The sequence below is a fragment of the Endocarpon pusillum genome (genome assembly GCF_000464535.1).
Source record: "Endocarpon pusillum Z07020 unplaced genomic scaffold scaffold1300, whole genome shotgun sequence".
Taxonomy (NCBI): domain Eukaryota; kingdom Fungi; phylum Ascomycota; class Eurotiomycetes; order Verrucariales; family Verrucariaceae; genus Endocarpon; species Endocarpon pusillum.
This window is the reverse complement of record NW_006913659.1, coordinates 414,690-442,390: the sequence shown is the minus strand read 5'-3', so window position 1 is coordinate 442,390 and position 27,701 is coordinate 414,690. Positions and strand designations below refer to the sequence as shown.

The 27,701-nt window shown below is 50.8% G+C and overlaps 11 protein-coding genes across 11 annotated transcripts; 5 read left to right on the top strand and 6 right to left on the bottom strand.

Annotated features, from left to right (window-relative positions):
- Positions 1 to 1,445: 1,445 nt before the first annotated feature.
- EPUS_00796 (Protein transport protein sec13) lies at positions 1,446 to 2,785 on the bottom strand (the record flags this gene model as incomplete). The annotated part of the gene is made up of 5 exons (XM_007801576.1): positions 1,446 to 2,189; positions 2,295 to 2,325; positions 2,376 to 2,491; positions 2,580 to 2,618; positions 2,666 to 2,785. The coding sequence occupies 5 exons, from the start codon at positions 2,783 to 2,785 to the stop codon at positions 1,446 to 1,448; spliced, it is 1,050 nt and encodes a 349-aa protein (XP_007799767.1).
- Positions 2,786 to 3,169: 384 nt separating this feature from the next.
- EPUS_00795 (uncharacterized protein) lies at positions 3,170 to 5,143 on the bottom strand (the record flags this gene model as incomplete). Its single annotated transcript, XM_007801575.1, has 2 exons — positions 3,170 to 3,268; positions 3,320 to 5,143. The coding sequence occupies 2 exons, from the start codon at positions 5,141 to 5,143 to the stop codon at positions 3,170 to 3,172; spliced, it is 1,923 nt and encodes a 640-aa protein (XP_007799766.1).
- Positions 5,144 to 5,728: 585 nt separating this feature from the next.
- EPUS_00794 (uncharacterized protein) lies at positions 5,729 to 7,504 on the bottom strand (the record flags this gene model as incomplete). Its single annotated transcript, XM_007801574.1, has 6 exons — positions 5,729 to 5,749; positions 5,799 to 6,063; positions 6,122 to 6,691; positions 6,739 to 6,781; positions 6,835 to 7,394; positions 7,470 to 7,504. The coding sequence occupies 6 exons, from the start codon at positions 7,502 to 7,504 to the stop codon at positions 5,729 to 5,731; spliced, it is 1,494 nt and encodes a 497-aa protein (XP_007799765.1).
- A 280-nt stretch (positions 7,505 to 7,784) lies between these two features.
- EPUS_00793 (uncharacterized protein) lies at positions 7,785 to 8,623 on the top strand (the record flags this gene model as incomplete). Its single annotated transcript, XM_007801573.1, has 3 exons — positions 7,785 to 7,828; positions 7,882 to 8,245; positions 8,306 to 8,623. The coding sequence occupies 3 exons, from the start codon at positions 7,785 to 7,787 to the stop codon at positions 8,621 to 8,623; spliced, it is 726 nt and encodes a 241-aa protein (XP_007799764.1).
- Positions 8,624 to 8,722: 99 nt separating this feature from the next.
- On the bottom strand, positions 8,723 to 10,840 carry EPUS_00792 (ATP-dependent RNA helicase DHX35; the record flags this gene model as incomplete). Its single annotated transcript, XM_007801572.1, has 3 exons — positions 8,723 to 8,857; positions 8,932 to 10,569; positions 10,625 to 10,840. The coding sequence occupies 3 exons, from the start codon at positions 10,838 to 10,840 to the stop codon at positions 8,723 to 8,725; spliced, it is 1,989 nt and encodes a 662-aa protein (XP_007799763.1).
- Positions 10,841 to 11,688: 848 nt separating this feature from the next.
- On the top strand, positions 11,689 to 13,041 carry EPUS_00791 (uncharacterized protein; the record flags this gene model as incomplete). Its single annotated transcript, XM_007801571.1, has 3 exons — positions 11,689 to 11,709; positions 11,760 to 12,594; positions 12,641 to 13,041. The coding sequence occupies 3 exons, from the start codon at positions 11,689 to 11,691 to the stop codon at positions 13,039 to 13,041; spliced, it is 1,257 nt and encodes a 418-aa protein (XP_007799762.1).
- Positions 13,042 to 13,753: 712 nt separating this feature from the next.
- On the top strand, positions 13,754 to 19,956 carry EPUS_00790 (uncharacterized protein; the record flags this gene model as incomplete). Its single annotated transcript, XM_007801570.1, has 8 exons — positions 13,754 to 14,153; positions 14,749 to 17,570; positions 18,356 to 18,674; positions 18,725 to 18,798; positions 18,852 to 18,936; positions 18,992 to 19,198; positions 19,249 to 19,479; positions 19,562 to 19,956. The coding sequence occupies 8 exons, from the start codon at positions 13,754 to 13,756 to the stop codon at positions 19,954 to 19,956; spliced, it is 4,533 nt and encodes a 1,510-aa protein (XP_007799761.1).
- A 944-nt stretch (positions 19,957 to 20,900) lies between these two features.
- Positions 20,901 to 22,703, top strand: EPUS_00789 (uncharacterized protein; the record flags this gene model as incomplete). Its single annotated transcript, XM_007801569.1, has 4 exons — positions 20,901 to 21,472; positions 21,532 to 21,882; positions 21,957 to 22,389; positions 22,506 to 22,703. The coding sequence occupies 4 exons, from the start codon at positions 20,901 to 20,903 to the stop codon at positions 22,701 to 22,703; spliced, it is 1,554 nt and encodes a 517-aa protein (XP_007799760.1).
- Positions 22,704 to 23,315: 612 nt separating this feature from the next.
- On the bottom strand, positions 23,316 to 23,901 carry EPUS_00788 (40S ribosomal protein S23; the record flags this gene model as incomplete). The annotated part of the gene is made up of 2 exons (XM_007801568.1): positions 23,316 to 23,494; positions 23,643 to 23,901. 2 exons carry the CDS (start codon positions 23,899 to 23,901, stop codon positions 23,316 to 23,318), a joined length of 438 nt encoding a protein of 145 aa, XP_007799759.1.
- A 380-nt stretch (positions 23,902 to 24,281) lies between these two features.
- On the top strand, positions 24,282 to 25,330 carry EPUS_00787 (uncharacterized protein; the record flags this gene model as incomplete). Its single annotated transcript, XM_007801567.1, has 2 exons — positions 24,282 to 25,066; positions 25,102 to 25,330. 2 exons carry the CDS (start codon positions 24,282 to 24,284, stop codon positions 25,328 to 25,330), a joined length of 1,014 nt encoding a protein of 337 aa, XP_007799758.1.
- Positions 25,331 to 25,741: 411 nt separating this feature from the next.
- On the bottom strand, positions 25,742 to 27,367 carry EPUS_00786 (uncharacterized protein; the record flags this gene model as incomplete). The annotated part of the gene is made up of 1 exon (XM_007801566.1): positions 25,742 to 27,367. One exon carries the CDS (start codon positions 27,365 to 27,367, stop codon positions 25,742 to 25,744), a length of 1,626 nt encoding a protein of 541 aa, XP_007799757.1.
- Positions 27,368 to 27,701: the final 334 nt, after the last annotated feature.

Genomic DNA, 27,701 nt, shown 5'->3' with positions numbered 1-27,701 from the left:
TGACGTTCCACGTTGAGCTCGGAAGGTTCTTGTAATTGATATACAATATAGACAGAACCGTGCTTGTAGAGGTTAGCAGATCCCATGATTAAACACGCATGATTATGAGCAGACATTCACAAAGACAGCGAATCCATTTCGATCATCATACGTTCAAACCACCAGGCAACGCAGCCGTGCGTGATTCAGCAATCAAGATGAAGCAGCTCTAGAAGAAATGAGCAGCCAGGAAGGTATAATGAGCCCACAAGCTGGACGCTGGCCTCTGTGGTGGTTGAGAACCTTTAGACCATCCCACAGGTCGTGCTCGAAGACGCAGCATAGACTGGCTTGACTGGCGTAGACACCAGACGTCAGAATATGCCGACATTTGATATACACTTGAGCAATTGGCGTACTTTCATACGTTGTAGAAGGTTGGAAGAAAGGAGGAGCACCACCATGATATGTGAACCAAGAGAGCAACATCGAAAAGTCTCTCGTCCGAAAGTGATCGCAAAATCGCTGAATGAAAAATACCGATCGTACGTGCCTTTGCAACATTGCAGCAATGGCATAATTTCCCAGTCATAGATTCTCCATCCGATGTAACGTTCTCTTCCCAGCAAAGGTTCTCTTTAATCTTAGAGTGCTGTGAGTGGAGGCAGCCATGAATTTGCGGAACGGTGATCTTGGTTCCGGAATCACTAGATGCAAACGTTGTCCAAAACGCTATAATGGGGCGGTGCGGCCAGGTAGTCGGCGAGTCGGACGTTTGGGAATAACGATAATATATATATAGCCGTGCGGCTCAAGAGAGTGAAAGATATAGCACCGACTTGTTGTAGGCGGACAAATAATAAGGCTCGATCTTGGTAAGTCTAGCAGTGGCCACTCGAACCAAGGAAAACTCGTTGCAGAGAAGGGTTTGTTACTCGCAGGGAACAGGACCGAAGGGGGTGTTGGAGCCTCTGTGGATACAAGAGATACAGGCATAACTCACCTGTCCTAACTTCAATTCCAGCATTCCACAAAGTCAGCCTCTGCTTCAATGGTAGAGGCGGCAAATTGAAGTTGCTGCATGAATGTTCTTCACCATTGAAACTTATGCAATCAGGGCGCGGGGAGCGTGGAAGGGCGCAGAATTCAAGGTAGCGATTGAAGCAAGGAGAAGGTGTTTCTAAATGGCACTATTGCTGAGGTGTTGGGCAGCTCGAGGTGAGCTATAGTAGCTGGCAAGTCCGAGAACTCTTTGAGCTTTGGCCCTCTCCAATTTCTGAGATAGGATGGAAAGAAGCCGGAAACTGTCATTGTTTGTCAAGCAGCAGGAAAAAGCCTCCTGTCCGATAACCGATTGAAATTCGATATGCCACCTGGTGTGAGCTGCCTGCGGAACCTGAAGGGTGTGAAAATGGTTAATTCGATGGCGGGATCGTTCAATGTTTGCCTAATGGGTATATTCCTTTTCACTCTGTAACCTCTCTCACCATTTCCCATTCTCCTCTCAGGTTCTCCTTCCACAAGCTAACTTTGTTGTTTCCACCCGACACCGCCAGGATGTTGCCTGAGAGCGACCAGCTCACTCTCCAAAGAACGGTTTCGAACTCTAGGGTCTTACTTAGTTGCCACGAAGCAGGGTCTCCAGGGTTCGTGCTAGTCCATATCCTCACAGTCTTGTCCTGGCTGGCAGAAGCAATGTACGATTTCGATAAAAGAGTAGGACTCCATGCAACATCTCTCACCCAGTCTGCGTGTCCATTCGGTAGTGTGACTGTATCTGTGTAGCTGCCTGACTGTTGTTGAAACTCCCAAACCTTGACCTGGTTGTCAGAACCACCCGTGACGAATCGTCTTGCGCCTGTTCCTGCACCACCGGCATCTCTTCGTGCGATTGCTCCTGGCATTCCACTTGGTGCCCAGCTCACAGCATTCACACCCAGCCCATGTGCTTGAAACATCAGGTTGCCCCAGTGATTGTCTCTGAATTCCAGTACACTGACCTGACCATCAGACGAAGCACATGCTAAGAGGCAGCCTAGATCAGGGGGTGACCATGAAACCATGTTGACCGATGCCGTATGGAGAGTAGATGTGAAGACCAGGGACCATTGCGCGGGTTGTTGTGGAGATTGTGCTGGTGATTCGCGCCAAATGTGTACTCGGCCATCAAAGGATGAGGATGCTAACAAGGTTCCAAATTTTGGGTGTGCCTATGTAAAAGATCAGATTCGTCATTTTCTGGACAAAGCAGAGGTCGTTCTCGAAATAGATCGCGAAGGACAATGATTATTCCGAGGACCGAATGATTTGCGTACCCATGCTACACACCAAACGGAGCCCTCATGTCTAGTGAATCGTAAGCCTGGTGTTGTGTCCCTTGGCAGTATGTTCAGTACCCTTTCAATGTCTCTTGGAGGTGATGTTTATCTCCGTCTATTTCGAAGATCTTGATGGTCTTGTCCGCTGAGCAAGTCGCCAGTCGTCTGCCATAGTAGTCGAGAACAGCATCGTGCTATCAATGAACATCTGGTCAGCGGTCTGAGTGGCATGGATAGCTTGTGCTTTGTTCAAGTGTTATTCAGAGCGGAGGGGGCACATACAATCATATCATCGTGGCCAGAATTCGAGATGACCTGCGCCTATACATGGTTAGGCAGAGGCAGGAAAATGTGTGAAACGAGCGCACCATAGTGGGAGATGAGTGGGTAAGCGTGGAGAAGCTCAACGAGCGTCTATTGCATAGTTGTTGCCGTTGCTGGTATACAGAAGTTGTCCTTAACCATTCGCGCCGCAGCTCGTCAGGCATCTTCTGTATTGTACCAGTACTACTAGTACTAGTTAGTACCGACCCCTGCATTGAAGCCTTGGCATCTGCATGTATACTCTGTACTGTACGGAGGAGTACCAAGTTCAACTTGCAAGAATGAGAATTGGCAGACAGTCTTGAGCAACTAGGCTCTGCATTCAGCTTACGCATCACTATCTTCTCTGGTCTCTGCAGCTGGCCCGCCGGATCCTTATTCTAGTCGAGAAGCACACTCACAATGCAATGTCGCTAAGCTTTTGAGAAGCTTCGTTGCACCAGAACTCCTTAGCTAAGATCAAGCATACTCGTCGGTTCCCCAGTCAACTCGATGCGGCACAAGAACCACCAGGCATGAAAGCGAAGCCACCAGCGCTACCCAGTTGGTTACCGTCCAACTGGTATGTCATGCTTGTGCAGTTGTTCTGACCATACTGGGAGCTTCTTATCCCTTTCGTACAGCAAGCCACAGTTGTTACAGAGTGTCTGCATTGTGATTAGTATCTTTCTCGAAAATTCTCGGATTCCAGCGCTTACCCGTGGACCAGCAGGCCCGTCACGAACAGCCCAGACACCGGCGCCCCACACATGACACCAGCTGCATCTCCAGTTCTGCCTCTCATATTCCTGAAGCTTGCTCTCCGGACCGGCCCAAGCAGTAGTAGGCCCATTAGCAACTTCTCCTGGAGTGGCAAGAGCTTTTGCAACCGGACTCAGCGAACGGAACCGTCTCTTCTTCTTGCTTCGCTCTCCTCTACCCATGTTGGGGGTGTCAATATCACCACCTGCCATACCGCCCGGGGGATCGAAATAGCTACCTCTGGATTGAGCTTCTTGTTCCCGTGTACTCGAAACCATACCGGTTGTAGAGCTGAATTTAGCGGTCTCTCTTCGGACCCTCCGCAGCTGCCGCTCCCTGGCGAATTCCCGATTTTTGATTTCTTCCTTGCTTAATACCTCCACCCTAGGCTCCCATTCTGCCCCAAAATCCTCCGCGTCGTATCTCCAACCAGCCCCTTCCTCATCCCTTACTGCCTGGTTGTCAATACCATCCTGAGTCCATACACCTCCTCCTGAGGTGAGCGTGGCTGGTTCGAAGGTCTCCTTTTTCAACTTCAGCACAGCCTCATAGATACCATGAGTGATAGCTAGAACCCATTCCCCATTAAGTCCTAGATCAGCACATGTTTGACGTGCAAACACCTCAGCAAAGCCTGGGGGATGCAATAATGACCACTCAAACTTATCGGTGTACAATCGGGAAGAAAGTGATATTGTGAGGCTAATCCAGCACCGGTAGGTATCGTCCGGGTTGAGAAAGGGGTCGAAGTCTTGGCTAGGAGTGTCTTGCATCATAGGATCTAGTGACGGCTCAGCTGGTATGACTGACGCTTGTGCAACTATACCCGTATTGTTCAGATGAGAGGTCGGGGCATCAGGAAGAGGGGTTGTGGCACCGGGTGTCACGGAAGAGGGACGTGAAGGTGGAGGAGCTAGAGATGGCCTCGGAGTAGCAACATTTGAATCACCATTCGCAGTATTTTGGGTAGTCACAATACCGTCTTTCGTAACGGGTTCGGACTGACGATGGAAGAGAGGGTGCATAGCAGTGCCAGCGTATTCTTCAAGCTGTGATCTTATCTGGTTGCTGATCGACATTGTAAGCGCTACCGGATTGGGAAGATCGAGCTCTCGAACAAGAGTCTGCGCAAAATCATCGGGAGTGAGCAGAGACTCATGAAGGTTCCATAAGAATATATCACGAATCCGGTATGCAGGGGATGGCTCGGGTCTCTGAAAAGCGACCATTCCTGAATGAAAGCCGACTTCGGTGGCATTTCGCGTCAGTGGAAATGGCGGGTCACGTTGGGAAGCAGGAACATCGATATCAATTCGGATGGGAATGAGGGTGAGGGGAAGCTGAGATTGTATGTGGACCTGCTGGTCCGTCCTGGGATAAACACAGCGTGAGAACTCATCCGGCTCACGTCTCCAGAGGTTCAAGAATATGGGGTCATACGTGGGCTTGACCGTACGCCTGGTCATCCAATCTCTGTAAATGCCTTGCACTTCCACCGGGCGGTATATCTCCTTTCCAAGCTTCTGACTTGCAGCATCCTTGTTTTGTGCTTCATCGCGGCGTAGCGACCGCAGACCCGTTGGCCGGCGTTGACCTTCGCTCTCGTCAAAATCGTCCTCGTCGTAGGCATCATCGGCATAGTTGATGATTGTAGTCCCGCGCTTGGTCGTTCTCGAGGCAGGGGCTATCGTCGCAGCCGGTATTACAGGCGTGTAGAAGGGATTGCCATATTTGGCCAACCTGGTTGGATAGCTGGTAATGAAAGCTTGAGTAGGTGCCATGATCCAACCAACAACGGTGCGCTCATGTCGCGAAGAGAAAAAAGGTCCCAGGACAAGAACGTCTTCTTTCCGTTAGATTGTTGTTGTGGACACTACTATCTGGTTTGCAACATTCATCAAATGCGCTGCAGCTCTGCAGCTTTGCAGGAGAGTCGCGTAACCGTAACCGTAACCGTAACTGTATGTCATGCAAAACTCTAATTTGAGGTAGTGGCACCAGGTGGCCAACATTACATATTGTAACAATGAGACAAATATTATTTTCTTTTACTGCGTACACATACCCAAGAATGAAAGGCGTAAGGATTCTGCATCCCACTACTAATGTCGGCCAAACTTTGCCATACTATAAGCCTTTGCATATTAATGTGCGCAGCTTTGGGCAACCTTTAGACTTCTCTTGCTTTGCGACCGCTTTAACAGACACTAGAATATGTGCTACGCTTCCTTTTACAGCAAGCGCTAGTGATTGTTCTCTGTTCTTCCTTTTACACCTCCAGATCTCGATCTCTTCTCAAGGTGGCGCCGGAGAATGCTTCTCGCGACCATTATACACAAAAGCCGATAAACTGCCATGAACTACCATCAGCGCAGCCCAATGACGCTCTGTAGAGCCCCGTTAGCCATTTTCAGATAAACGTAGCCATAGACATACCATTTCCAATGTCCAAACCCGCCGGATCCACACCTTCAACTTTCCTTCCACACCGTCCACGTTGTCCAAGTTTACTCCTTCCCACCAGCACCTCCTTGCAGGTTTCCGCCAGAAGAGCAAAAGCTTTTGCGCCATTCCCACAGCATTGTTGCCGGTAAGGTCGCCCTTGATGTCTGTTCGTAATCTTGCCAGAGCTAGACTGCAGATTACTGCTTTATTTGGCTCCCCAGCCCGGTGGCCCCAGCAATCCTCATGGTCGAAGCCTCTGTGCGCAGTCAGATCATCACCCATGAACAGGCAGGTAAAGATTGTTGAGAGCTTACCCAGCTGTCAACATCTCAATGAGGTGCTGCTCAGTCGTACCGGTTTCTTCACTTTTTCGTAAGCCCGAGAAGATCCCATCCTGCTTCAGCAATGATTTCCCCGCAGCTCGTTTGATCTCGATCATTTCTGGTTGCTCGATGTCCTGCTTTGGCGGGATGACATAGAAGTCCAAATCTTCTCTCAGGACAATTATGCCGGCTCTATCCTGGAGCATGTCCCTGGCGGAGCCTTGTATAGGCTCAACAGAGGTGGGATCATGCTCGGGCGACGTGGTGGGTGATGGTGACGAGGAGGGTATTGACTGCGCAACTCCACGAAAGAATTCTAACATATATTGAAGGGATACGGGGTCATACTGTGAAAAAGAGGTTACATCTCCGATATAAATAGAAGGATTGCAAAGAACAGCAAGAACATGCATATCAGAACCTACATCAATCGGGTACACATCCCCGTCGTGGAAAGTGTTCATGTGACCATCGGGCAGGAGACCATTTGGAAAAAGAGACAAAAGCACGAATTCTGGTAGTGTGAGGAGTTCCTCCCTTGATAGCGTAAAGCGAGTACCCCTGGAATTCGTCAATAAGATAGCGAGAAATACAAACGGCTTTCCTACCGCAGGTCGAGGGTGATGTGCTCGTCTGATCCGGCTTCCCCTCCTGGCAATGGTCAGTGAGGAATCAATATAGATCTTTGACAGTGGGAGCCGGACCTCCCAATGCATTTATTGGCGGGCCTCCAGTCTGTTGGACTTGGGTGATGATGCTTGCAGCTCCACCTGCTGCAGCCATGACGTAGGTGAATGACTCAAGCGGACTTGAACCCTCAGTGTATGGTGGAGGAGGTTCGCCGTCGTCGACACCCTTGCCTGATGACTCGCCCTTAGTGTCCCTTGGTAACGCGGTTTTGGTCTCAGCGGTGGCTTTGGACTCTGCCTCGTCCTCGGCGAGGGTCTCCTCAAAGGAGGGAGCCGGCGCAGTGACTAGTAGAGGGTCACAAGCAGCTTCAGTGACGGCGGATTTGATGCGTTGTAGCTCTGAAAAGGGAGGAAAGTAAAGAGAAGAGAACGGGGGCGGGCGCGGAGAGGGTGGGTTTGACGCAGATGCCTCCGAGTCGGACTGCTGAGGATTGAAGGCGCTCTTAGGCTCTTCGGTCAGCGACGATTCTTGCAATCCGTTTGGCAACGCCGTGATGGGCAGGTCCCTGTCGTACACGCTTAGAATACTGGGCTGGAAACGAATGGGCGAAAGCGCATTCCTCGAAAGGCGATTGCTGGTTTGGTACAATCTGTACAGATCGCTTTCGTCAGGTTGTCATGGAATGTTGATTGCGAGACACGGGAGTTACTAGTTGGTGATTACCAATACCTGAACCCGAAGCATCAAGTGCTGGACTCGTAGAAGGCTCAATGGTGGATCTGGTAGCAGTGCAGTGCTACGAACTACTACTGTAAACAGGCTTGGCCTCAATGGTGCGCCGTACTGTAGCCCACCCGGTGCTCCGTAGGGGTAGCTGCACTGCGTAGATCAATATGTATCATGACGGTGGACACAGCATCCCCACTTCCTGAAGGACTTCACTCTCCTGCTGCCGAGAAATAGAGCTCTGATGATTATCTAATGTGACACCGCTATGTGATGGTTTGTCAACAATGCATTGGCGATGGGCAGCAATCAAAGCACACCGAAGATCTCGGCACAGGACAGGTACACCCTGTAGTTCGTGTTGATCACGGCTATTCCGATTAATTGTGTCGTAGGGCTATCCTGGACATGAAAAATCAGCGAGACAAGCTGCGCCAATACCAGAAACGAATCACTGTTATTACGGATCGTGAGAAGTCCATTGCTAAAGAGTGTCTTGCTCGGGGCGACAAGGAAAAAGCACTCCTTGCACTCAGACGAAAGAAGTACCAGGAATCTCTTCTTGGCAAAACGGACTCTCAACTCGAACAACTCGAGAAACTCACATCCAGTGTCGAGTTTGCCCTTGTCCAGAAAGATGTGCTTTATGGCCTGAAGCAGGGCACACAGGTCCTGCAGCAGATACACAAGGAGATGGGTGGTCTTGAAGCAGTCGAGAAGCTTATGGGGGAATCAGAGGAGGCAAGAGCATACCAACAGGTGCGAATCATCCTCGCGAGCAACATTGGTTTCACTACACTTGCTTCTGAATGGGCATAGGCCAGCAATTGGCAAGTGAGAATACTGATCTTTCACAACTGGGAACAGGAAATCAGCGACGCTCTTGCTGGGCAAATGTCAAATGAGGATGAAGATGAGGTCGAGGACGAGTTGGAGCGCCTGGAGCAGGAGACAGTTGTTCTGCCAAAAGTATCATCGCAAGGTTTAGGACACGAAGTTGTCCACGATGCGGCAGATGGCATTGTTGCCGACCACGAATTGCCAGATGTTCCGACGTCAATCGCTGCCCACGACCCGGAGAGGCTCCAAAAGCAGAGGGAAAGGGCAAAGGCAAGGAAAATCGCTTTACATGCATGATCAGACGACTGCGTGTACCTCAATTGCCACCTGTTTGGTAGGGACCGAGGAATGATATTGAGGCCGGTACCAAGCCACCCAGCAGAGACGAACACTCCCTCAAGATTTGACTTTATAATACTCTGGCGCATATTCAAGCAACCAGGACCTCTCTATCTTTGTGATATCTCGTATGAAGATCTTGTTCGACGTTTCCAAGATCTCATGGAAGATCACAAAGTCTGCCTTGCGATTCTGGCGAAGTTGCGTTAGTCAAGAATCCTCAATGCGTTCGACAAGAGTTGCCGGATACATGATGGATTACTCACAAACATCAAACTGGTTGGGTGCGCATGCATCGTCAGCCCACCGCTGACACTTTTAAAGGTACCGTCTGGCTGCATTCTAGCCGCATGCGCAAAATAACCTGCTGTCAAACACTTTCCAATTTGCTTCGCCTTCTCTGCCCCGCCTTGCTTGCTCTGCATGCCGTTTGAGTTAAGAGATTCGTCAACGCTCAGGCCGAACCGTTCCAGATACCGTTTCAACTGCGTTCGAATCGACACGGCTCGAAGCATTGACTTATGATTTAGATGATTATCCCGGCACCATTTCGAGTCTTTCCGGCCCCTGGTCAGAAAAGCTTGATACACGTTAAGCAATGTCAGATGATCACCCTCATCAACTGCGAACTTGTGTCGCGAGGCAGGCATCGCTTTTCTTCCACCGTCGTGGTGGAACCAAACCGAGCCTTGGAGGCTAGTCATTGCTGCAATACTCAATATCTCGCTGAGACAACCAAAGCCGGGTGCGCTCAGTAACACTTTGGCCATCATTGGCTCCAGAGATAGCTCTGCCATCCGTGTTCCTAGTGGTTTTGTCAACTTTGCATAATCATCAACAGCTCCGAGCGAGTACAGAAGTTCCAAGGCACGCATGACCAAGCGAGAAGGAGGCGAAGTTATGAAATTGAATCGAACGATGTTATCAATCCCAAGAGCTTTGAGCTGGAGAACAATTGGTGCAAGATCTGAGCGCTGGATCTCAGGTACTGTAGACTCGGGAAGGCGGCTGAAAGCTGCTTCAGTGTACAATCGATAGCATTTACCGGGCTTCGTACGACCAGCGCGACCAGCGCGCTGTGTTGCAGAAGCCTTTGAAACTGGGACGGCGGTAAGAGTATCGATGCCCGTCTGCGGGTTGTAGGCTCGTAATTTCGCAAATCCTGCGTCAATTACATAGGTGATGCCGTCGATTGTCACAGATGCCTCAGCTATGTTCGTGGAAAAGACGATTTTGCGGGTATTGTCTGGTGCTGGCTCGAACACGTACATCTGTTCGTCCGTGGTCAGACCTGCATACAAGGGGACGGGCAGCAGAGCCTGTGCTTTAGGATGGATCCCAGCTGCTTGCTCTGAGAGCAGCTGAATTGCGGTCTCGATTTCTTCCCTACCACTAAGGAATACAAGTATGTCGCCATTCGCTTCGTTCTTGTGCACATCAAATGCAACTTGTACTGCTTTCTCAACATAGTCTTCCGCTGGCCTTTCGAGGTAGAGTATATCTACCGGAAAGGCTCGACCCTCAATGCTGATGATTCTGCACTGGCTGTCCGTATCTCCTTCGTTGGCAAAGAATGAGGCCATTTCTTTAGCCTGCAATGTAGCACTACTGACAATGATGCGTAGGTCCGGCCGCTTCTTCTTGATCTTCTTCAGTACTCCCAGAAGGACATCTGTGCTTAACGAGCGTTCATGAGCTTCATCAACCATAATGACAGAATAGCGAGACAAGAGCGGATCCATAAGCGCTTCGCGAAGTAGTAAGCCGTCAGTGAGAAATTTGATCCGGGTTTTTGCTGAGGTTTTATCTTCAAATCGGATAGAGTAGCCAACCTCTTCTCCTACATCGCAGCGCATTTCTTCTGCAACCCTGGTAGCTACCGTCACAGCGGCCACCCGTCGTGGCTACAAACTGTCAAATACTCCCATGTTTGCAGTCCGGATACGCGATTTTACCTACCTGTGTGACCCCTATGACCTTACCATTACCGGACCAACCTGCCTCCTCCAAGAACTGTGGCAATTGTGTAGTCTTTCCACTTCCAGTCTGCCCGATGACAATTAACACCGGAAACTGCTCGACAGCATAGAGAAGGCTTTCCCTGTGTCTAGCTATCGGCAGAAGTGAAGATGGCTTGTAGAGCGCTGGAATGAAGGATAGTTCAAGCTCAGCCATGGCTGGAAGTCCTTGGGCAACAGCCTTTCAGTATTTAGTTCACGGCAGCTTTGCTCCTGGTCTTGTCGCTTGTTGCTACCACTCGATGCCATTGCCGACTCTACTCATCGCAGTACGACGGTACAAGGTTGGACGACAACGTAACTTGATGTTATGTAGCAGTAGCTAAGCTCATGGTGTTCATGCTGTACTTGGTGTCGCCTGAAAGTCTCCGCTAGCGCTAGCTAACTTTCCTAAATAATTGACAGCTCTAACCCTCACTTACTGACACTTGACAGCCATTACTTACTACGTAGTATGAAGGCTTATATCCCTCTAGCGAAGACTTCTGGGCGGCACCCAGCAACTACTTAGCAGGAAGAGGCCCTCTAAAAATAATGCCAGGAGAACCATCAAAGTGCGCTTAAGATTAACCTAACAGTAAAATTGTTTAGTATTAACATACCAGAATTCGTAGCCAAGTCGTCTGTAATCCAATGAAATCTTATTATCTACAGCGTATTTTGCTGAAAATATGATCATAGTATAGTGAAAATATGCTTCTCTTATCATATTAGTATGGTCATCATTTGACAGAATAGTTGCGATTTCCACTAATGGCACTTAGCTCGTATCTTTAGCTACCTGTTCTCCTGGTAAGTCACACTGTGGCATCCACGTGAAGTAGTCTTGGCACATTTGATGGTTCATTGCCTGCAGTCGTCACAAGCCAAACGTCACATTTGGATTCACCTGCACCATTCACAAACTGAACATACCAATCTAGTCGTCTTCAGAAAAGAAGACGCTGCGGCGTTTCGTATATCTTCAGCTACAACCAAGCTCTCACAGTCATAATCACGTCCGGCATGGCGAATCCCACCAATACCGTGAGTAAAGAGTGGCATATTTCGCTAAAGCAGCTCTGACATATTAACAGTCATTACCCAGCAGGGAGAGCACCGTTTCAGAGACGAGGCCCCCTTCGAACATTCAGCACCCTGATCAGGATAATGCCATTCATCAAAGCTCTGCGGAAGCTCCTTCTATTCTTCGGACATCCGGATCCGATGAACCACCACCGCCGGCGAAGCCACCAAGGCCTCTGAGCCCACGTGAGCAAGCAGAGAAGACTCTGATTGAGGCTTTCCCATCGATAGATGTTGCAGTGGTGAAAGCTGTTCTTACAGCCAGTGGTGGTAATGTCGAACCAGCTTTCGATGCACTTCTCGGCATGACAGATCCCGATTCGCAGAAAGATGTCCCACCCCCTGCCAAACCACCAAGACCCGCCCAGCAGAGTGGGTTACCTACATCTACTGCTCAAAGTCAGCTAGAAGCGGACGAAATGTATGCTCGACAGCTGCACGAACATTACAGTAGTACAGGCAGGCAACAACGACAAAATGTGGTACCGAACCAGCAACCGACTCGACCGCACACACAGGCACAGGAAGAACGTGAATACAGCTTTCTGGATGATGATCTACCAATGATCCGTGAGAACATCCGCAAGGGCTTTCTCGAGACTCAGTCTACCGTGAACAAGTGGGTGACGAACTTCAAGAAGAAGTTGGACGGTGAAGACGACGAAGGCTTTAGCAACCAGCCCGCTAAACCTGCCCAGCGCTTACAGGGCAGCAACCAAGGGTTTCCGAACTATGGGCGCCGAAGCTCAGAGATGGCACGAAGAAGTGCTGACAGAGAGCGGTACGATGCCGATCCGCAAGTCTTAGGTGACGACTTTTCCACACTTGAACTCAGAGATGGAGATAGTAAGGATATGTACTGTTGCTTACATCATATCGCTGACATCGATAGGGCCACCACCAAAAAAACCTCAACGACCACTTGCAAACCCTGACTTGTTCAAGCCAAATTCACCTGCTGGTAGTGACCGGAAGGTTTCTTTTCAAAACGGTCCACCTGAGGAGATGGACGATCTGTACTCTGGGTCATCGAAGCCTTCGAGACAGCAGGTCCCAAGTGGCAAATCGAGCAAATGGCAACCTCTATCTGCTGTTGAACCGTCTCCTGTTGCTGAGAATGATCCATTCAGCCTTGGTGATAGCGATGATGACAAAGACTCAAGGGTGAAGGAAAATAGGTCTGATGAGGCAGAGCGACTTCAACTGTCAACTGCGGAATCTATGGCTGGATCAATTGGGGACAATCCTAAGAATGCATCTGGTACGGAAATGAGTCAAGGCACGAAAACGTAGAAACATTCATATGGCGGGATTATGTCGCGGTCTAGTATCGCCTCTAATGTTCATGACGTGGTAATTCACAAGATGGATGATGTTGTGTAGATTGAGTGTCTCTCACCGTCTCTCACTGTCAAGCATGGACAAAGTCCAATGCAAAAGTGAGTGAAGTGTCTCGAGTTCCACCTAAATATCAAGGTTCAAGACTGCCATCCGCCCTGCTATGCAATCTATCCTCATCAAGCTACATCTTTCATTTCCACTCTCTGTAGGTCGTCCACGTCGCGTCTCAAGTCCTTGATCGCAGTCTATGTGTATTGATATCAGCCACAACCTCAGTCCATTCTGGCCATGACCTACAGCTAAAGCTTCTGGATTAACACCGTTCTCAATGAGTGAAACGCAGAGTGATAGTTGTGGCCGATCCAGGTGAGTGTTCTTCCAGGTTGCCATGAGTCAGTCAAAACGCGTAGAATGAATGACATGAATAGGCTTACGAGCAGAAGTGAGATCTCTTCTAGAATATCAACAACTTCGCGTGCTTTTTCTTTCTTCTCTTCTTTCGAATCTTTTGACGGCATGGCTGGGCCGCGGTTGTTTGGTTAGGCTGTAAGTTAGTTGATGAGGGGAAATGTAGTTAAGTTGTGTTTACAGTTTATTCATGAAGTGCATGTTTTCACCCAATGTCTACTGAACCAACACATGCTCAATGTTGATGTGAATTACAATGACAGCTGCAGAATGTTCACCATGTGAGCTCTCAGATCTGAACATAAGAGAGCTTCATGGAAAAGATTCAATAACAACATTGAGTCGTCTTCGCTCAATCGAGAAGAAATCCTTCCCAGCTAACGAGGCTCTCGATTTCAACATTAGTCTACTTGCGAAAAAGAACACAAGCATAATATACGCCGTTTTCGGAGAGGACCCCAAACAACAGCCAGTAGCATATGCTGTCTACGTCCGATGGCGCAGCGTTCTTCTGCTTCAAAAATTGTGCGTGGCTGAGAGCTTCCGTCGGAAGGGGATAGGTCGACTTCTATTGCATGAGGTTATCAATGGAGCTCGAAGGACAAAGTGCGGCGCGATTGAGCTCTGGGTCGATACATCAAGAATCGTGGCACGAGGTTTGTATTCTATTTGCAGCTTCCAAGAGATTCAATTTGTTCAGGACTACTATGCTCTTGGACGACACGGAATAAAAATGAGATTAGATCTTCCTCCTTGATGTCACCCAACAAGGGAGCTACAAGTTATCGTCGTCGAAAAGGCTTCTTCGACGATGAGGTATGAAGATGAGTGCCCCTTGCCTCGGACAGGTCTCGGATGCTCCTGCCGGGGAACGAGCCAGCCATCTTCTTCATTCTTGAGTGCTTGCATATGTGGTCAATGCCTCATGTCAGGATGGTCTCTCTGGCAAGGGCTGCGCATTCTGTCGCGTCTAACTTCGTTTTCTTATCTTTGATAGCTGCACCAGACATCTTTGCGCGTTACAACCTCTCTTTCTTGGATACTCGGAACCAGATTGAAGTGGACTGTGTGCTTGAAGAATCGTCTCTTCGTGTTGGATAGCTTGTGTCTAGTTGACAACCGTTCATGCAACGACACGAGGGCTTGCCCAATATTGGATGCCTATTCGAACGCGAAGAGCGGCCTTCCTGGCCTTCGCATGTTTCCTTTGTTCGCACGAAGTATTAGCAGCTCCGGTGCTGAACTTTCCAGTCAATTCGCAAGTGCCTCCAGTTGCACGAATATCTCAACAGTTCAGCTTCACATTTGCTGAGTCGACCTTCTATGTTTCAGAGGAACCGACTTTTTATTCTCTTCGGAAGGAGCCATCATGGCTGCAATTCGATAATGCCACTCGCACCTTCTTTGGAAATGTGACAGGAGTTGCAGTTGGACCCACGACGTTTGAGCTTGTCGCCTCTGACTCTAGCGGCTCGTCATCCCACGAAGTAACGTTTGCTGTAATAGATCAAATCGGACCACAGCCAGGCAAGGCTATGCTTCCTCAACTTGGCGAAGTTGGCCCAACATCTGCTCCGGCTTCACTTCTCCTGTACCCACTCCAACCTTTTTCCATCGCCTTCAGTCCAGACACTTTCTCAAACACCACAAAAGAAACCATATTTTATGCCACATGTGCAGATAATTCTCCTCTTCCGTCCTGGCTACAGTTCGACCCAACAAGTCTGAGATTCTCGGGTACAAGCCCTCCTCTTGTATCTCCAACCGCCAAAGCACAGGAGTATGGAGTCAGGTTAATAGCTTCTGATGTTGACGGCTTTGCTGAAGCCATCGCAACCTTCGAAATAGTGGTAGGCCATCAGATATTGGCTTTTTCGCAGTCGTTACAAAAGGTTGAGCTTTCGCCAGGTCGACCATTCGAGAGCGAACCCCTTCGCAACAAGTTGACGCTCGATGGAAAAACCATTGATGACACCGAAATTGCCTGGGTCACTTGCAATGCCCCTATATGGGCCGACCTCAACAAAAAACAGATCTCGCTGTCAGGCACTTCACCCGAGGGTGCAAGTAGCCAGAGTGTTCTCATCGGAGTTGCTGATATCCATGGCAACACGGCGAAAACGACGATAAGTCTTGTGGTGTCCAGTAGCCAGATTGAGCTTTTCAGCACGAGCTTGGCCCCAGTCAATGCTACCATTGGCCAAGATTTCCGTTACATGATAGACCCAAACAGCCTTTCAAGCAACGCTGTTCAGGTCACAGCAGATTTAAACAATGCCTCATCCTGGCTAACGTACGACACTACGTCGATGACCTTCAGCGGTTCTGTGCCTGATGCATTGCAACCAGGTCCAGTCCTGATAATGTTACATGCAGTACTGTGGTCTACCACTGAGCACGAACAATTCGTTGTTAACATCTTAGAGTCCTCGGTCCCGACTCGATCTGCTCACACATCTCCGAACCCATCCGCTCATACATCTAGAGGGCTGCCATCTTCCACCGAACGGTCTAATGCAGCTACTAGTGCCACTTCAAACCTTGAGATGAATAATCATAACCGGACCTTGGTGATTGTGCTTGGAATCCTTCTTCCCTTACTATTACTTTTGTGTCTTATATTCCTGGGCTGGTATTGCTGTCTGAGAAGGCGGAGACACCGACAGCCTTCTAGCGAAGCGTCAGAGATATCTATCTCCCGGCCCGTGCTGTCGCCTGAGTCCGAACGTACCGCTGCACAACATGTGAAAGGAAACACGCAAACGGAGAAAATGCCTCCACCTACCAGTCCACCTCGCATAGAGTTACCATGGGCGGCAGACTCTTTAAGAAAATCTAGAGAGCATTTCTCCAGGAACATGTCGAACAGGGAAAGCACACTGGTTGACTCAGGCTGGGGGGATCTTGTTATGCGTGATGCGCCAGTGTCGGCAAAGGGCTCAAAGCGCCTGGAACCGACGACTGAATGTGCAACAGCAAATTCCGGAGATTGGACTCCGTTTGTGAGACTTCACAGCAACAACTATCTGAACTATTCTAGGAAGAGGACACCATTTCGGCCAACGCAGGATAAAATGCAGAGGCTATCACTTTCCACCCGAGCTTCTAAGACCTTCAGTAGTCTCTCGAATCTGAGTATTGGTTTACCTACAAGATTAAGTGGTGCTGGTCATGGAGCTGGTGGACCTGGTCCTGCCGGCTCTGGGGATGTCCGCCGATCTTGGCGAAACGTTGTCGACCCATTTGCAAGTGAAGACAGTAAAACAACGTTTCTAGACCTAGACGCCTTCCCAGACCCACCTCGCGATCAGAAAGAGACTCAAGAAGTGCAGCAAAAGCTTGGGGCGAAAGCAAGCGTACGGCTGGTGCCTAGCAGCAGCAGCCAGTCGGGGTCTCTTGTAGACCAGAGACAGAAGTGGGTACGGGATAGAGCAAGAGACCGGTTGGAGCGAGGAGCAAGATTCTCTAATGCATGGTCATCAAGAATTCATTCGAGGGCAAAAGACCTGGACTCAAGCGGATCATCAAATAGAGCCAAAACCGGTTCTTTTGACACTGACGACCTCCTACGTCGTCAAAGTATGGCTCGTTCATGGTCGCGATCGTCAAGCATTGGTGTTCCTGCTCGGCCAGTGACGAGAATGAAAAGTTCAGACTCGCACCTGGTGCGCCATCCTTCGAACCTGAGGAGAGCTTTAAGTACTGTCAGCAGCGGAAGGTTTGATTCGGCCGAATCCAAGTCCAACTCTAGCTGGATAGACGACCTGATCGAAGAAGAAGACAAGGATGGCCGTCGACGCTGGGTTGCAGTTGATAATCCTCATCAGGACGCGGCTGAAGCGGCAAGGACAGGACAGCAGGATGGAGGAGATTCTGAACAAGGCAGCTGGGGGAGAAATTCGAGGACAGGCGGACTAGGTGCACTGAAAGCCAACATACAAGGCGGAGGACCAGTGATACCGTCAGGCGAACGGAAGTGGAGATTAGGAGGGGAGCAGGCTAAGCGACCCATCAGTGTAGATGAAGGAGAGCTTCAGAGAACTCAAGGGAGTCACAGAGGCAACCTTGCCTTTGTATGAAGGTCACTTAGCAGAACCTATTATACATTGTTGGCTTTTGCAGATGGAACAGACCGCCAGTAATTCAACAAGCTTTCAAGGGCTTCGTTGACAATAATGATGACAGAGTACCTGTGCACCTCAAGTGTTCTGTATTAGAGGCAATGTCATATAGTAAGTAGTGTTGCATGGCCAGAGGGTGTTACATAGGGTGTCTTTGAGGCATTTGAGGCTAGTTAAAGTTCAAAGTTTCTAAGTTCACGCGCTGCAGGCGGCAGCCACTCCAACCTTGTGCCTCAAGCGAGAACCTGGCTTGGCCCCTAAAGCGTCATCCATCAGTGAAAACCACCCTCGACAGTTGCCATCCACTGCACGCGATCATTTTAATTCTCCCTTCAGACCTTCTTGTCGCCACGTCATAGCTTCAACAATATCCTAAGGATTTCGCGTGTGCGGTCTCCTGACTTTAACCCGCGGCGCCAGCACTTTCATATTTGAACCATCCCGGACGCCCCACAGTACTCGACAGAGATTTCCGCAGCACAAATACATACGGAGTGCATATGAGACTGAAAGGAGAGATACGCAGTTCCAGCCGTGACCAGTAGCCATCATGGGCCAGACCTTGTCAGAGCCCGTTGTGGAGAAGGTAATGCTTGATCTCATCAACACCCGTGCACCTGCGTAGACCATGCAACCGCTGCAGCGGCTGAAGCCTCAGCACACTTCTCCTATCTCGCTCCTTCTAAAGACAAAGTTTCTGGAATTCAGAGCCTTGCTAATCCATATATTCCAACTAGACATCCGCAAGCGGTACCGATGAGTGTGTCTTATTTGGGCTATCTGCTATGCAAGGATGGCGCATAAGTATGGAAGATGCCCACGCTGCAGTCCTAGACCTCCAGTCCGAGGAAGAAGGTGCCACACAACAGCCAACACCTCCTGACAAGCGTCTCGCCTATTTTGGTGTCTACGATGGTCACGGCGGGGATAAGGTTGCACATTTCGCTGGAGAGAACATACACAAGATCATTGCAAAACAAGATGCATTCAAAAGGGGGGATATAGAACAGGCCTTGAAAGATGGCTTCTTAGCCACTGATCGAGCAATACTTAATGGTGAGCTGGGCCAATCATGCTGAATCTCGCTTTGTGCTGACATAGGATAGATCCAAAATATGAGGAAGAGGTCTCTGGATGCACAGCTTCTGTTGGGATAGTGTCTAAGGACAAGATATGGGTAGTAAGTTCATGCTCAATACCCCCAATCAGTTTTATATGCGCTCACAAATGCAGGCCAACGCTGGAGACTCTCGTTCCGTCTTGGGGGTAAAAGGTCGGGCGAAGCCACTATCTTTTGACCATAAACCACAGAATGAAGGTCAGAAATCACGCCTCAGTCCTTGCGTAAGCGCAGCTGACATTTGGATTCACAGGCGAAAAGGCGCGCATAACAGCTGCTGGAGGGTTTGTGGACTTCGGCCGCGTGAACGGCAACCTTGCCTTGTCAAGAGCCATTGGAGACTTCGAGTTCAAGAAGAGTGCCGACCTCTCCCCTGAACAGCAAATCGTCACAGCATTTCCCGACGTCGTGATGCATGATGTCTCGTCAGACGATGAATTCTTAGTCATTGCTTGTGATGGTACGATAATGCTCAAGCATGCTTTGGCTGAACAGGCTGACTATCACCAGGCATATGGGATTGTCAATCATCTCAAGCTGTCATTGAATTCGTGCGAAGAGGCATTGCCGCAAAGCAAGAATTACAACTTATCTGTGAGAACATGATGGATAACTGCTTGGCTTCGAACAGCGAAACAGGAGGCGTGGGGTGCGACAACATGACTATGATTGTGGTTGGCCTCCTGGGTGGGAAGTCAAAAGAAGAATGGTATGAGATGATAGGGAAGAGGGTTGCCAATGGTGATGGTCCTTGTGCTCCACCCGAGTACGGCAAGTTCTAGTGTCCTCCATCAGACCAAGTATTCTCTAACGATTCCTGCAGCGGAATTTCGGGGACCAGGAGTCCGCCACCAGGCCGAGCGTGATAGTCCCGATGAATACGAACTTGATCTTGACAACCGAAGCAGAGGATACGGCGGCAAGAACGGACGGATCATTCTGCTTGGTGATGGCACTGAGGTTCTTACGGATTCTGATGACGCGGAAATGTTTGATCACAGCGAGGAGGATAAGGACACCGAAAACCAAGTTCAAAAAGGATTACAGGGTAGTAGTGACGAAGATGCCATGCGGAGCGAACGAGAAGGAACGCCAGCGCCTCAATGCCTGCAAAGGACAGAGTCTCCCTCATCTACTCAGACCGACGACTCAGAGAAAGCACCACCAGGTGTCAAGGAGTCTTTGAATGGACCTACGAAGCTTGACGAGGCGAATTGACCATACACGTAAGTGGGCACATTGGCAAACTCCAGTCACGATTCTGGCATGAGTCTACGAACCTAGAATACCCTCTGTTTCTCATCGCTTGGGTTCTACATATTCGTTATTCGAGGCCTAGACTTCGGGGTCACCGCATCATGCTCTATGGTGGCGACATGCATTGTTCTATTTTATTAGTCTGTCCGCGTTCCACAAGATACCATCTTGTATTTTGTTCTCATGTTGGGGAATCCTGACAGGGGGTTTTGGGTGCCCTTAGGCTGGGAGGGCGACGTCGGCACTTGTTACGAACTGACGCCAACGCTTTATGAATCGGCACCAATCCTCAAGACTCATCTTAGGAAGACCTGATAGATGGGAAGGCAGAGCATACACGATGTCACTTTGCAAGACGGCTTCACAGAACAGAACAGTAGCAAATTCCAAGTGATTGTCTCAAGATGATCACGGCATGGCACAGCCAGGCACTCCACACCAGAAGACGCTTCTCGCTTCTTCTCGCATAGATATTGGACCTCCGAAATATGTAGTACACACTCGTCCTGTTTCTGCCCTTGCAAGCTGGTCCAGGGTGGGCAGATTGGTTTGGGACGAATCTTGCTACGTAGTACGTAGTACATAGCTAGTCTGACCCCACTGGATCTGTGCTGAACTGGCACTGGAACGTCTGCATGTGTCCACTGCATGTGTCCATTGCGTGTGTAAAAGTGACGTTTCGTCTTGGCTCGGCCAATATGTAACTATCTTTTTCCCGTCCAAGGATCTGTAGCAAAATTCCCAGATTGCTGCTCTGCCAACTTCATGCCCAGTCGTTCTCCCTGCTCACCCACAATCATTCCCGTTATCCTTCGTGAAATTAAGCACCTTTGTCTTCTAGAGGATTTGGCAGTTGCGACGACGAACGCCGCTTCCTTTCCGCAGCAAGGTGTGGTACCTTCTCAATGTCGTCTCCTTCCTCAACCGGATCGTCGGCCAAGCGAAAGCGCATCATCCAGATGCCGTCTGAACGCGTCAAGCCCTCGACTGCCGAGCTGCTGCAACCTTCGTCGCGGGATGCCTCTGCTGAAGAAGCGGCCGAGTCACCCTCTCGCATGTCCAAGCACAAGAAGGCAGCCAATTCGATCGACTCGAAGGACGCACCGCCAAGTAAACGACCTCGGACACGCGCTACAGCTGCCCCTGCCACCACCAGCAAAAACAGTATGGACTCTACTAGTAGTGGCTTGAGGGTTGAAGCTTCGGCTATCAACAGTAAAGATCCTGGCGAGACGTCTTCGACCACCGAAGATAGCGAGGAGATCGAGAGGCACACGGATCAGAGGAGAGGGAGAACTAGCAGCAAGAGTAATGGAGCTGGCAACGAAAACGGCCATGTCGAGAAGGACCGGAGCATGAAGCCCATGCGCAGGGCTGGGTTAAGAGATCCGATCGGAGGATACAAGACCAATCCACCGCCAACCGGAAGATCGGTTAGGGTCTATGCTGACGGAGTGTTTGATCTGTTCCATCTTGGGTAGACCCTCTCTATTCGAAGGCGAGGTGCATCTGGGACACCCGCTAATTGTGACGTAGGCACATGCGCCAATTGGAACAAGCAAAGAATGCATTCCCCGACACCTATCTCCTTGTCGGCGTCACCGGCGACGCCGAAACTCACAAGCGTAAAGGTCTTACAGTGCTCACCGGGGCCGAGCGCGCGGAAACGGTCCGGCATTGCAAATGGGTGGATGAAGTCCTTCCCAACTGCCCATGGATTGTTACGCCAGAATTCCTGGAAAAGCATAACATCGACTACGTCGCACATGACGACGAGCCATACGGCGCCGACGAGGGTGACGACATCTACAAGCCCATCAAGGAGCAGGGGAAATTCCTCGTCACGGAACGGACTGAGGGTGTTAGCACCACTGGCATTATCACCAAGTAGGATCTTTTCCTTTGTTACCAGCTTGCACGCTTATTTGTGTCATCGTACTGACATTCTATTCTGCTGACAGAATCGTCCGGGACTATGAGAAATACATCGCCCGCCAATTCAAGCGCGGCGCCTCCCGCCAAGAGCTCAATGTCAGCTGGCTCAAGAAGAACGAGCTCGATCTCCGACGCCACGTCACCGAGCTTCGGGATAGCATTCGCAGCAACTGGACCAGCACGGGAAGTGAGGTCGGGAAAGAGCTGAGGCAGTTTTGGCAGACCAGTAGACCGGCCAGCCCGGCTCCTGGTATTGCCGGAAATGGTGGTAGGGCGGGTGTGGAAGGTCAGAAGACTGCTAATGCTGGGAGTGCTTTTGAGCATCTGAAACATCTGGAGGTTCCGGGCCAGCCCGCGGAAAGGGGGAGGCCAGAGAGTATTGGTGGAAGTATTAGGGGAAGGAATGAGGACTTTGCTGCTGGGTATAGTTTGGGCTTGATTGGTGGGGTGAGAAGTTGGGTGAGTACAACGCTATCTTCCCCATTCTGCTCGCATCCAATAAAGCCTGACGAGTGGTTGATGCCCAATGGGTGGTCTGAATATCTGCTGAAGCTGACATCTTACGCTCCTTCTAGATGATGCGTGGTAACAGATCCCTGCGTGGCTCTCAGCCTCCGAGTCCGAGTGGCAGCGAGGACGATAATGACTCGACAAAGAGCCCCATCATTGCTCCTACTACTGAGCTGGTGGACGATGACGAGAAGACGCCAAGTCGAGGGAGGAAGGACAAGATGACAAGCGATGGAATCGATAGTATGGATGTTGGGGCTTGATTTCTTAGATTTCTGTGGCGCACGCCACGAACCCCCGGGCGTTGATCCTTCAGCTCGGGTTTCTAAGCAGCTGAGGTGTCTGGCCGTCTCGGTTCACGCCTGAAGGTACTGCTCGACGCGGACGTGGTGCCAGCTGGTCGTTTGTCATGAAGTATATAGCTAGCTACCGGTTTCTAGAAAGCGTTGGCCGCTTCCGGCATGCGGAATAGTAATGAAAGAAAAAGTGTTTATTCAAAATTGATCTGACAATACTGAGGAGTCAAAGACTGCCTGCCTAGGTGAGGACAGCGCTGCCCTACGATGGGAACATGGGGGCAATGTGACTTGTGTTGCTTCACAAAAAGCGATCTGGATGTGTAGGTAACTAAGGTTAATGCTTCAGAAGTGCAGGATCGTTGTTGGTCTCATCTTGATGATGACGCTCAGATGCATAGACCTGGAACGAATCGTCCTTGAATAGCTACACCATGCCAGACCACAGTGTGCCATTACTCTCTCACCTGTACCAAAGCCAAGCCACCTGCATACAGCCCTTGCACCTTCGATCGATCTGCTGATCTCTTCCGTCTCCCATTCAACCACGCCGGGTGCCGCCCCATCACGTCTCCATCCTCACGATCTCGGCTTCTCCTTCTTCTCCTTCCACAGCGCACTCAGCCCGACACCGGACACCTTGACCACCTTGAATCGCACACCAGGAATATCACCCTTTGCTTTGCCCTTCCGACCGAAACCCGAGAGGAGGACCTCGTCATTCTCGTCCACGAAATTCAGACAGCCGTCGTTGGGTACTGCAAAAACACGACATCGCGCGGATTAGCCCTCAGCTCCAACTTGGGGCCGCCTTCTTTTCTCCCTAACCGCGTCTTCGAATACCAGACCAGAATAGAAAGGGTAGATAGATAGACAGATAGACAGATAGATAGCCGTCTCACGTACCAAAAGCCGTGACCTTCTTCCCGTTCTTGATCAGCTGCACCCGGACGCATTTCCTGATGGCGCTGTTGGGTTGTTTGGCCTCGACGCCCACCTTCTCCAGCACGATGCCCTTGGCGTGCGACGAGCCGCCGAAGGGCGACGATTTGAACGCCGTCCCCAGCAGCCGCTTCTTGTAGTGCAGATCCGCCCAGCGGCCTTCGCGGCGCGTGGTCTTGAGCTTGCGGGCGGCGTTGAGGCCGCGCGGTTTGCCTTTGGTCATTTTTGGGGTCTTCTTCCTCTTCTTCTGCGGATTTGGGACTTTGTTAGATGGGACGAGAGGGGGGAGGGATAGCAGAGAGTTGACTGACTGGGTGTAGATAGGTGTTGAGGCGAGAAGTGAAGGTGGGGGGTTGGTTGATGTCGTCGTAGATGTCGATTTTGATATTGGAAATTTCGGTGTGCGGAGACAGTTTAGGCTTAGCGTTCCTTTTTATGTAAGTGCGTCCAGGCTTGGCATTATTTGTGTGCTACTTTCTACTAACTTAGTACTTACTACTTACTATGGAACTACTCTTACATGGTATGTGTACCACCGAGTTTGCAGGTCACTTCCATCTCTGTTGCGACTCGACCTTGCACTGGAGCCCATCTCTGGACAGCATGGTGCTCGCGCCACTCTCTCCATCTCTACGCGCAACAAACAATCCACCAGAGCGAAAAGTATCCCCCACATCGCCAGTGTCGCCCTCCGGAAAATCAAAATCAAAATCCAAACCAGAATTTACCAAGTCACCTCCTCTAGCCCGCCTCCCACCTCCAGCACTCTTCCAAGGCCCACCCTCCCGCAACGCCTCCAATATCTCCCTCCACCTCCCGGGCGCCAATGCAGCCGCAATCGGTCTTCCTGCCTCCGCCTCCATATCTAACATCTCCCCTACAACAACGTCGCCAGACAACCTCTCACGAATCTCCTCCCGCCGCCCTGTTGCCGACTCAAGGACCAACGACTTCTCCCCAGCCTCTGCGGGCCCCAGGGTGAGAGAAGCGCCCAGCAGCACACCCATCCGTCCACACCAGCACACCAGTAAGATAGACGCCGCCGCTGCCACGAAACGCGAAAATGACCGCGCCGACGCCCTCTGGGCTGAGATGCAGAATACGCTGGCGGAAGTGGAGCTCAGCGCCGCGGCCGGATCGCATATCTTTGGCGCGGGCCATGCGAAGGCGTTGGAGGAGTTGAGAGCGGCGCAGTTGGAGCTGGCGAAGGCTTGGGCGAGGAGTGAGAAGGATGAGGTGGAGAGTCATGGCGCGGGGGATGAGGAGGAGGAAGAGGAAGAGGAGAAGAAGAAGGAAGGGGGTGGGGTGGGCAGTGCTGGATTTGGGCTGGGCGTGTTGGGTGGGAAGGATGGTGTAAAGCAGCAGCAGCAGCAGCAGCAGCGACCTGGGTCGGCTGGGAAGAACGGCGCGGTGACAATGAAAGAAAAAAGACGCTGGAGAAGGAGACGGAGAATGATATCTTGTTGGCCAAGACGAGGAGAGAGGCCAATGATCGCTATTTCGAACAGGTGAATAATTCGGTGTTGGATGCGGTCAAGAAGCTTGACGAGGTGGCTGCGGCGATGAGGAAGGTGGAGAAGGAGAGCAGTGATATCTGGAGTGAGGATGGGGATGGGACTGAGAGTGTTACTGGGAGTACGACGGGCGGGTGAAGAGGAGCTAGGGATATCGGTATGTTAATCAATTGGCCTAAAATAGGCTGCACTTGGAACACTTGAAGACCGGGACAGCTGGCAAGAGTACCGCGCCTGCTGACAGAGCCGTCGTGACGCAGGCCCACTGCCATTTCTGGCATGCTGGTGGATCTACAGGGCTGTTCGAGGTCCATGGTAAAAATCCCGTCCAAGGGTCCGCATAAGCCTTTGTCTCTTACACACACACAACTTCTCTGCCTCTTACAGCTCGGAACACCAGCCACGGCACTTCCAGCTACTCTCCACCACAGCAATATCTCCTCTGTTGCGTCTAGATTGCATGAAATCTACACCTACAACAGCATACCGAACACGACACCAACACCTCTCACAAGTTCACTCTTTCTAGAACTCCACCTCCGATGAGAATCAGGATCCGCCCCGTACCTCCGCCTCGCCTCTTCTCAGCGCCAGCAAAGCCCGCACATCGGTGACATACTGCAGCGCCTCCAGCAACGGGATGAGATGCAGGAGATCATTATCCGTGGGATCATTAATCCAGCCTTCGATTGGAATGGCATTATCTGCGTTTCCGGTGTCAGACTCCATGCCACAGCCATAGTCTATCAGCCCGCCCAATTCATCAATATCGATCGTGGACGTACCTTCATGAAAAATATAGCTCATAGGACTATTATCCAGAATCGCCACGCGGCTCAGGTCCGGTTCAATACTGCTCAAATCCTTGATATACGCCCCATTCCGAAACGTACAATGCTGTCGGTAGTACCGGCCCTGGAAAAACTTCCTCTCCTGCTCCAGCCAATCCACTACCGGATCAGCGTACTCCTGCACGCTGGCGGTGAACACGACGAGCTTGTACCACTGGCAGACCTTACGCAGGAACTCGTCGCAGTGCGGCCGTTTGTGCACATAGTAGAGGATCGGGTGTTGCGGGCCGATGATGGGCGTGTTGGGGGAGGAGGTCAGGCCGATCGGCGCGTTGAGTTTGACTTCGACCATGTGGCCAGAGGACATGCGGCCGCCTTTGGCGAGGGAGTGGATTAGGGTTTCGTCGAGATCGAGAATCAGGGTCTTTTGGTAGCGGGGGTAGCGGGTGTTGAGGGCTCGGGGGATTATATTAGAATAGGAGGGCTGGCGGCGGGGGATTAGAGGGCGGGGAGGTGCTGGGGCGTGGGGATATTTGTGGATCTTGAGAGACTGTGATGCCGACAGTGGTGATTTGATCGTGTCAAGCGTCAATGGCTCTTCGTTGATGATGGATTTTCGCCTTTGTTTGCGGTTATCAAATGATTCCGTTTTGGACTCCTGGATGCGTATGGATCGTCTGGCGGGTACATTATCGTCATGCTTGGACTTGGGGTGTCTGATCTCCGAGCTCCGGGGTCGTGTCTTCTTCTTTTCTGCTTCTGACTCTGAAGTATTCGACGTCAACGATTCGTTGGATGCTGAGCTTCGCAGCTTTGCGGTATATGTGCTGCGCTTGCCCGTGATTGTTTTGGCTTCGCTGACTTTTGCCTTGAAGTTTGACAGCCCGACAGCTGTGGCGGTCGAAGTCGTGGCCTTTCGGCCGCCGAACAAAGGACGGACGCTCTTCAATGGAAGAAAGGGAGAATAGCGTCCGCCTTCATCCTTGAAGCAACTGACTGCATAAACCACAGGAGCTCCGATTGTCGTCAGCAGCGCCGTCAGTGCAGCGGCGATCTTCTTCACCAGGCTCTGTAGCCTACTCTTGTAGAAGGAGACGTCAGGCTTGGATGGCTTTTCCAACAATGGAGTCTTTTCGCTCAAGGACTTCACATGATCTTCCTTGTCATCCCGGTCTGGCTCCTCGGAACTGGTATTTGCTCCATCGGCAAATCCCAGTAAGCTCTTCACCCCGTCCACGCCCTGCGCGCTGAGTGATCGGCCTCGTGAGTAATCTTCCGTTTGGCTGGAGCCAAAGATCTCGCCTTGCGATCGGGAGCGTGGTCTTGTAGCGCCGGGTATCGACTGGCCGATGACTCGTGACGAGAGGATGTTCAAGGAGTTCATCTTCCAGCGAAAGTCGGCCAATATCAGGGGTTTCGATCAGTTGGCAATGCCTCGGCCGTCACGATGGTCCAAAAGGAAACCCGTAAACAACCTGTAGGTGTAGGATTCCAGGCAGCCCGGCCACGAACAGACGGACCAGGACTCCGGCGCTGGCTCTACTTCATCGTACCAATCGCATACTGTAGGTGGCGTAGAGTAAAGACCGGCAACAATCAGCGACAGATCTACGTCGTGAGGGTTGGAGGGATGCGTATTGCGATGATCGGACGTGTAATTGGGGAGACGACGACGGTGGTGAGGGTGCGGGTGCGGGTGAGGGTGAGGGGAGGGGAGG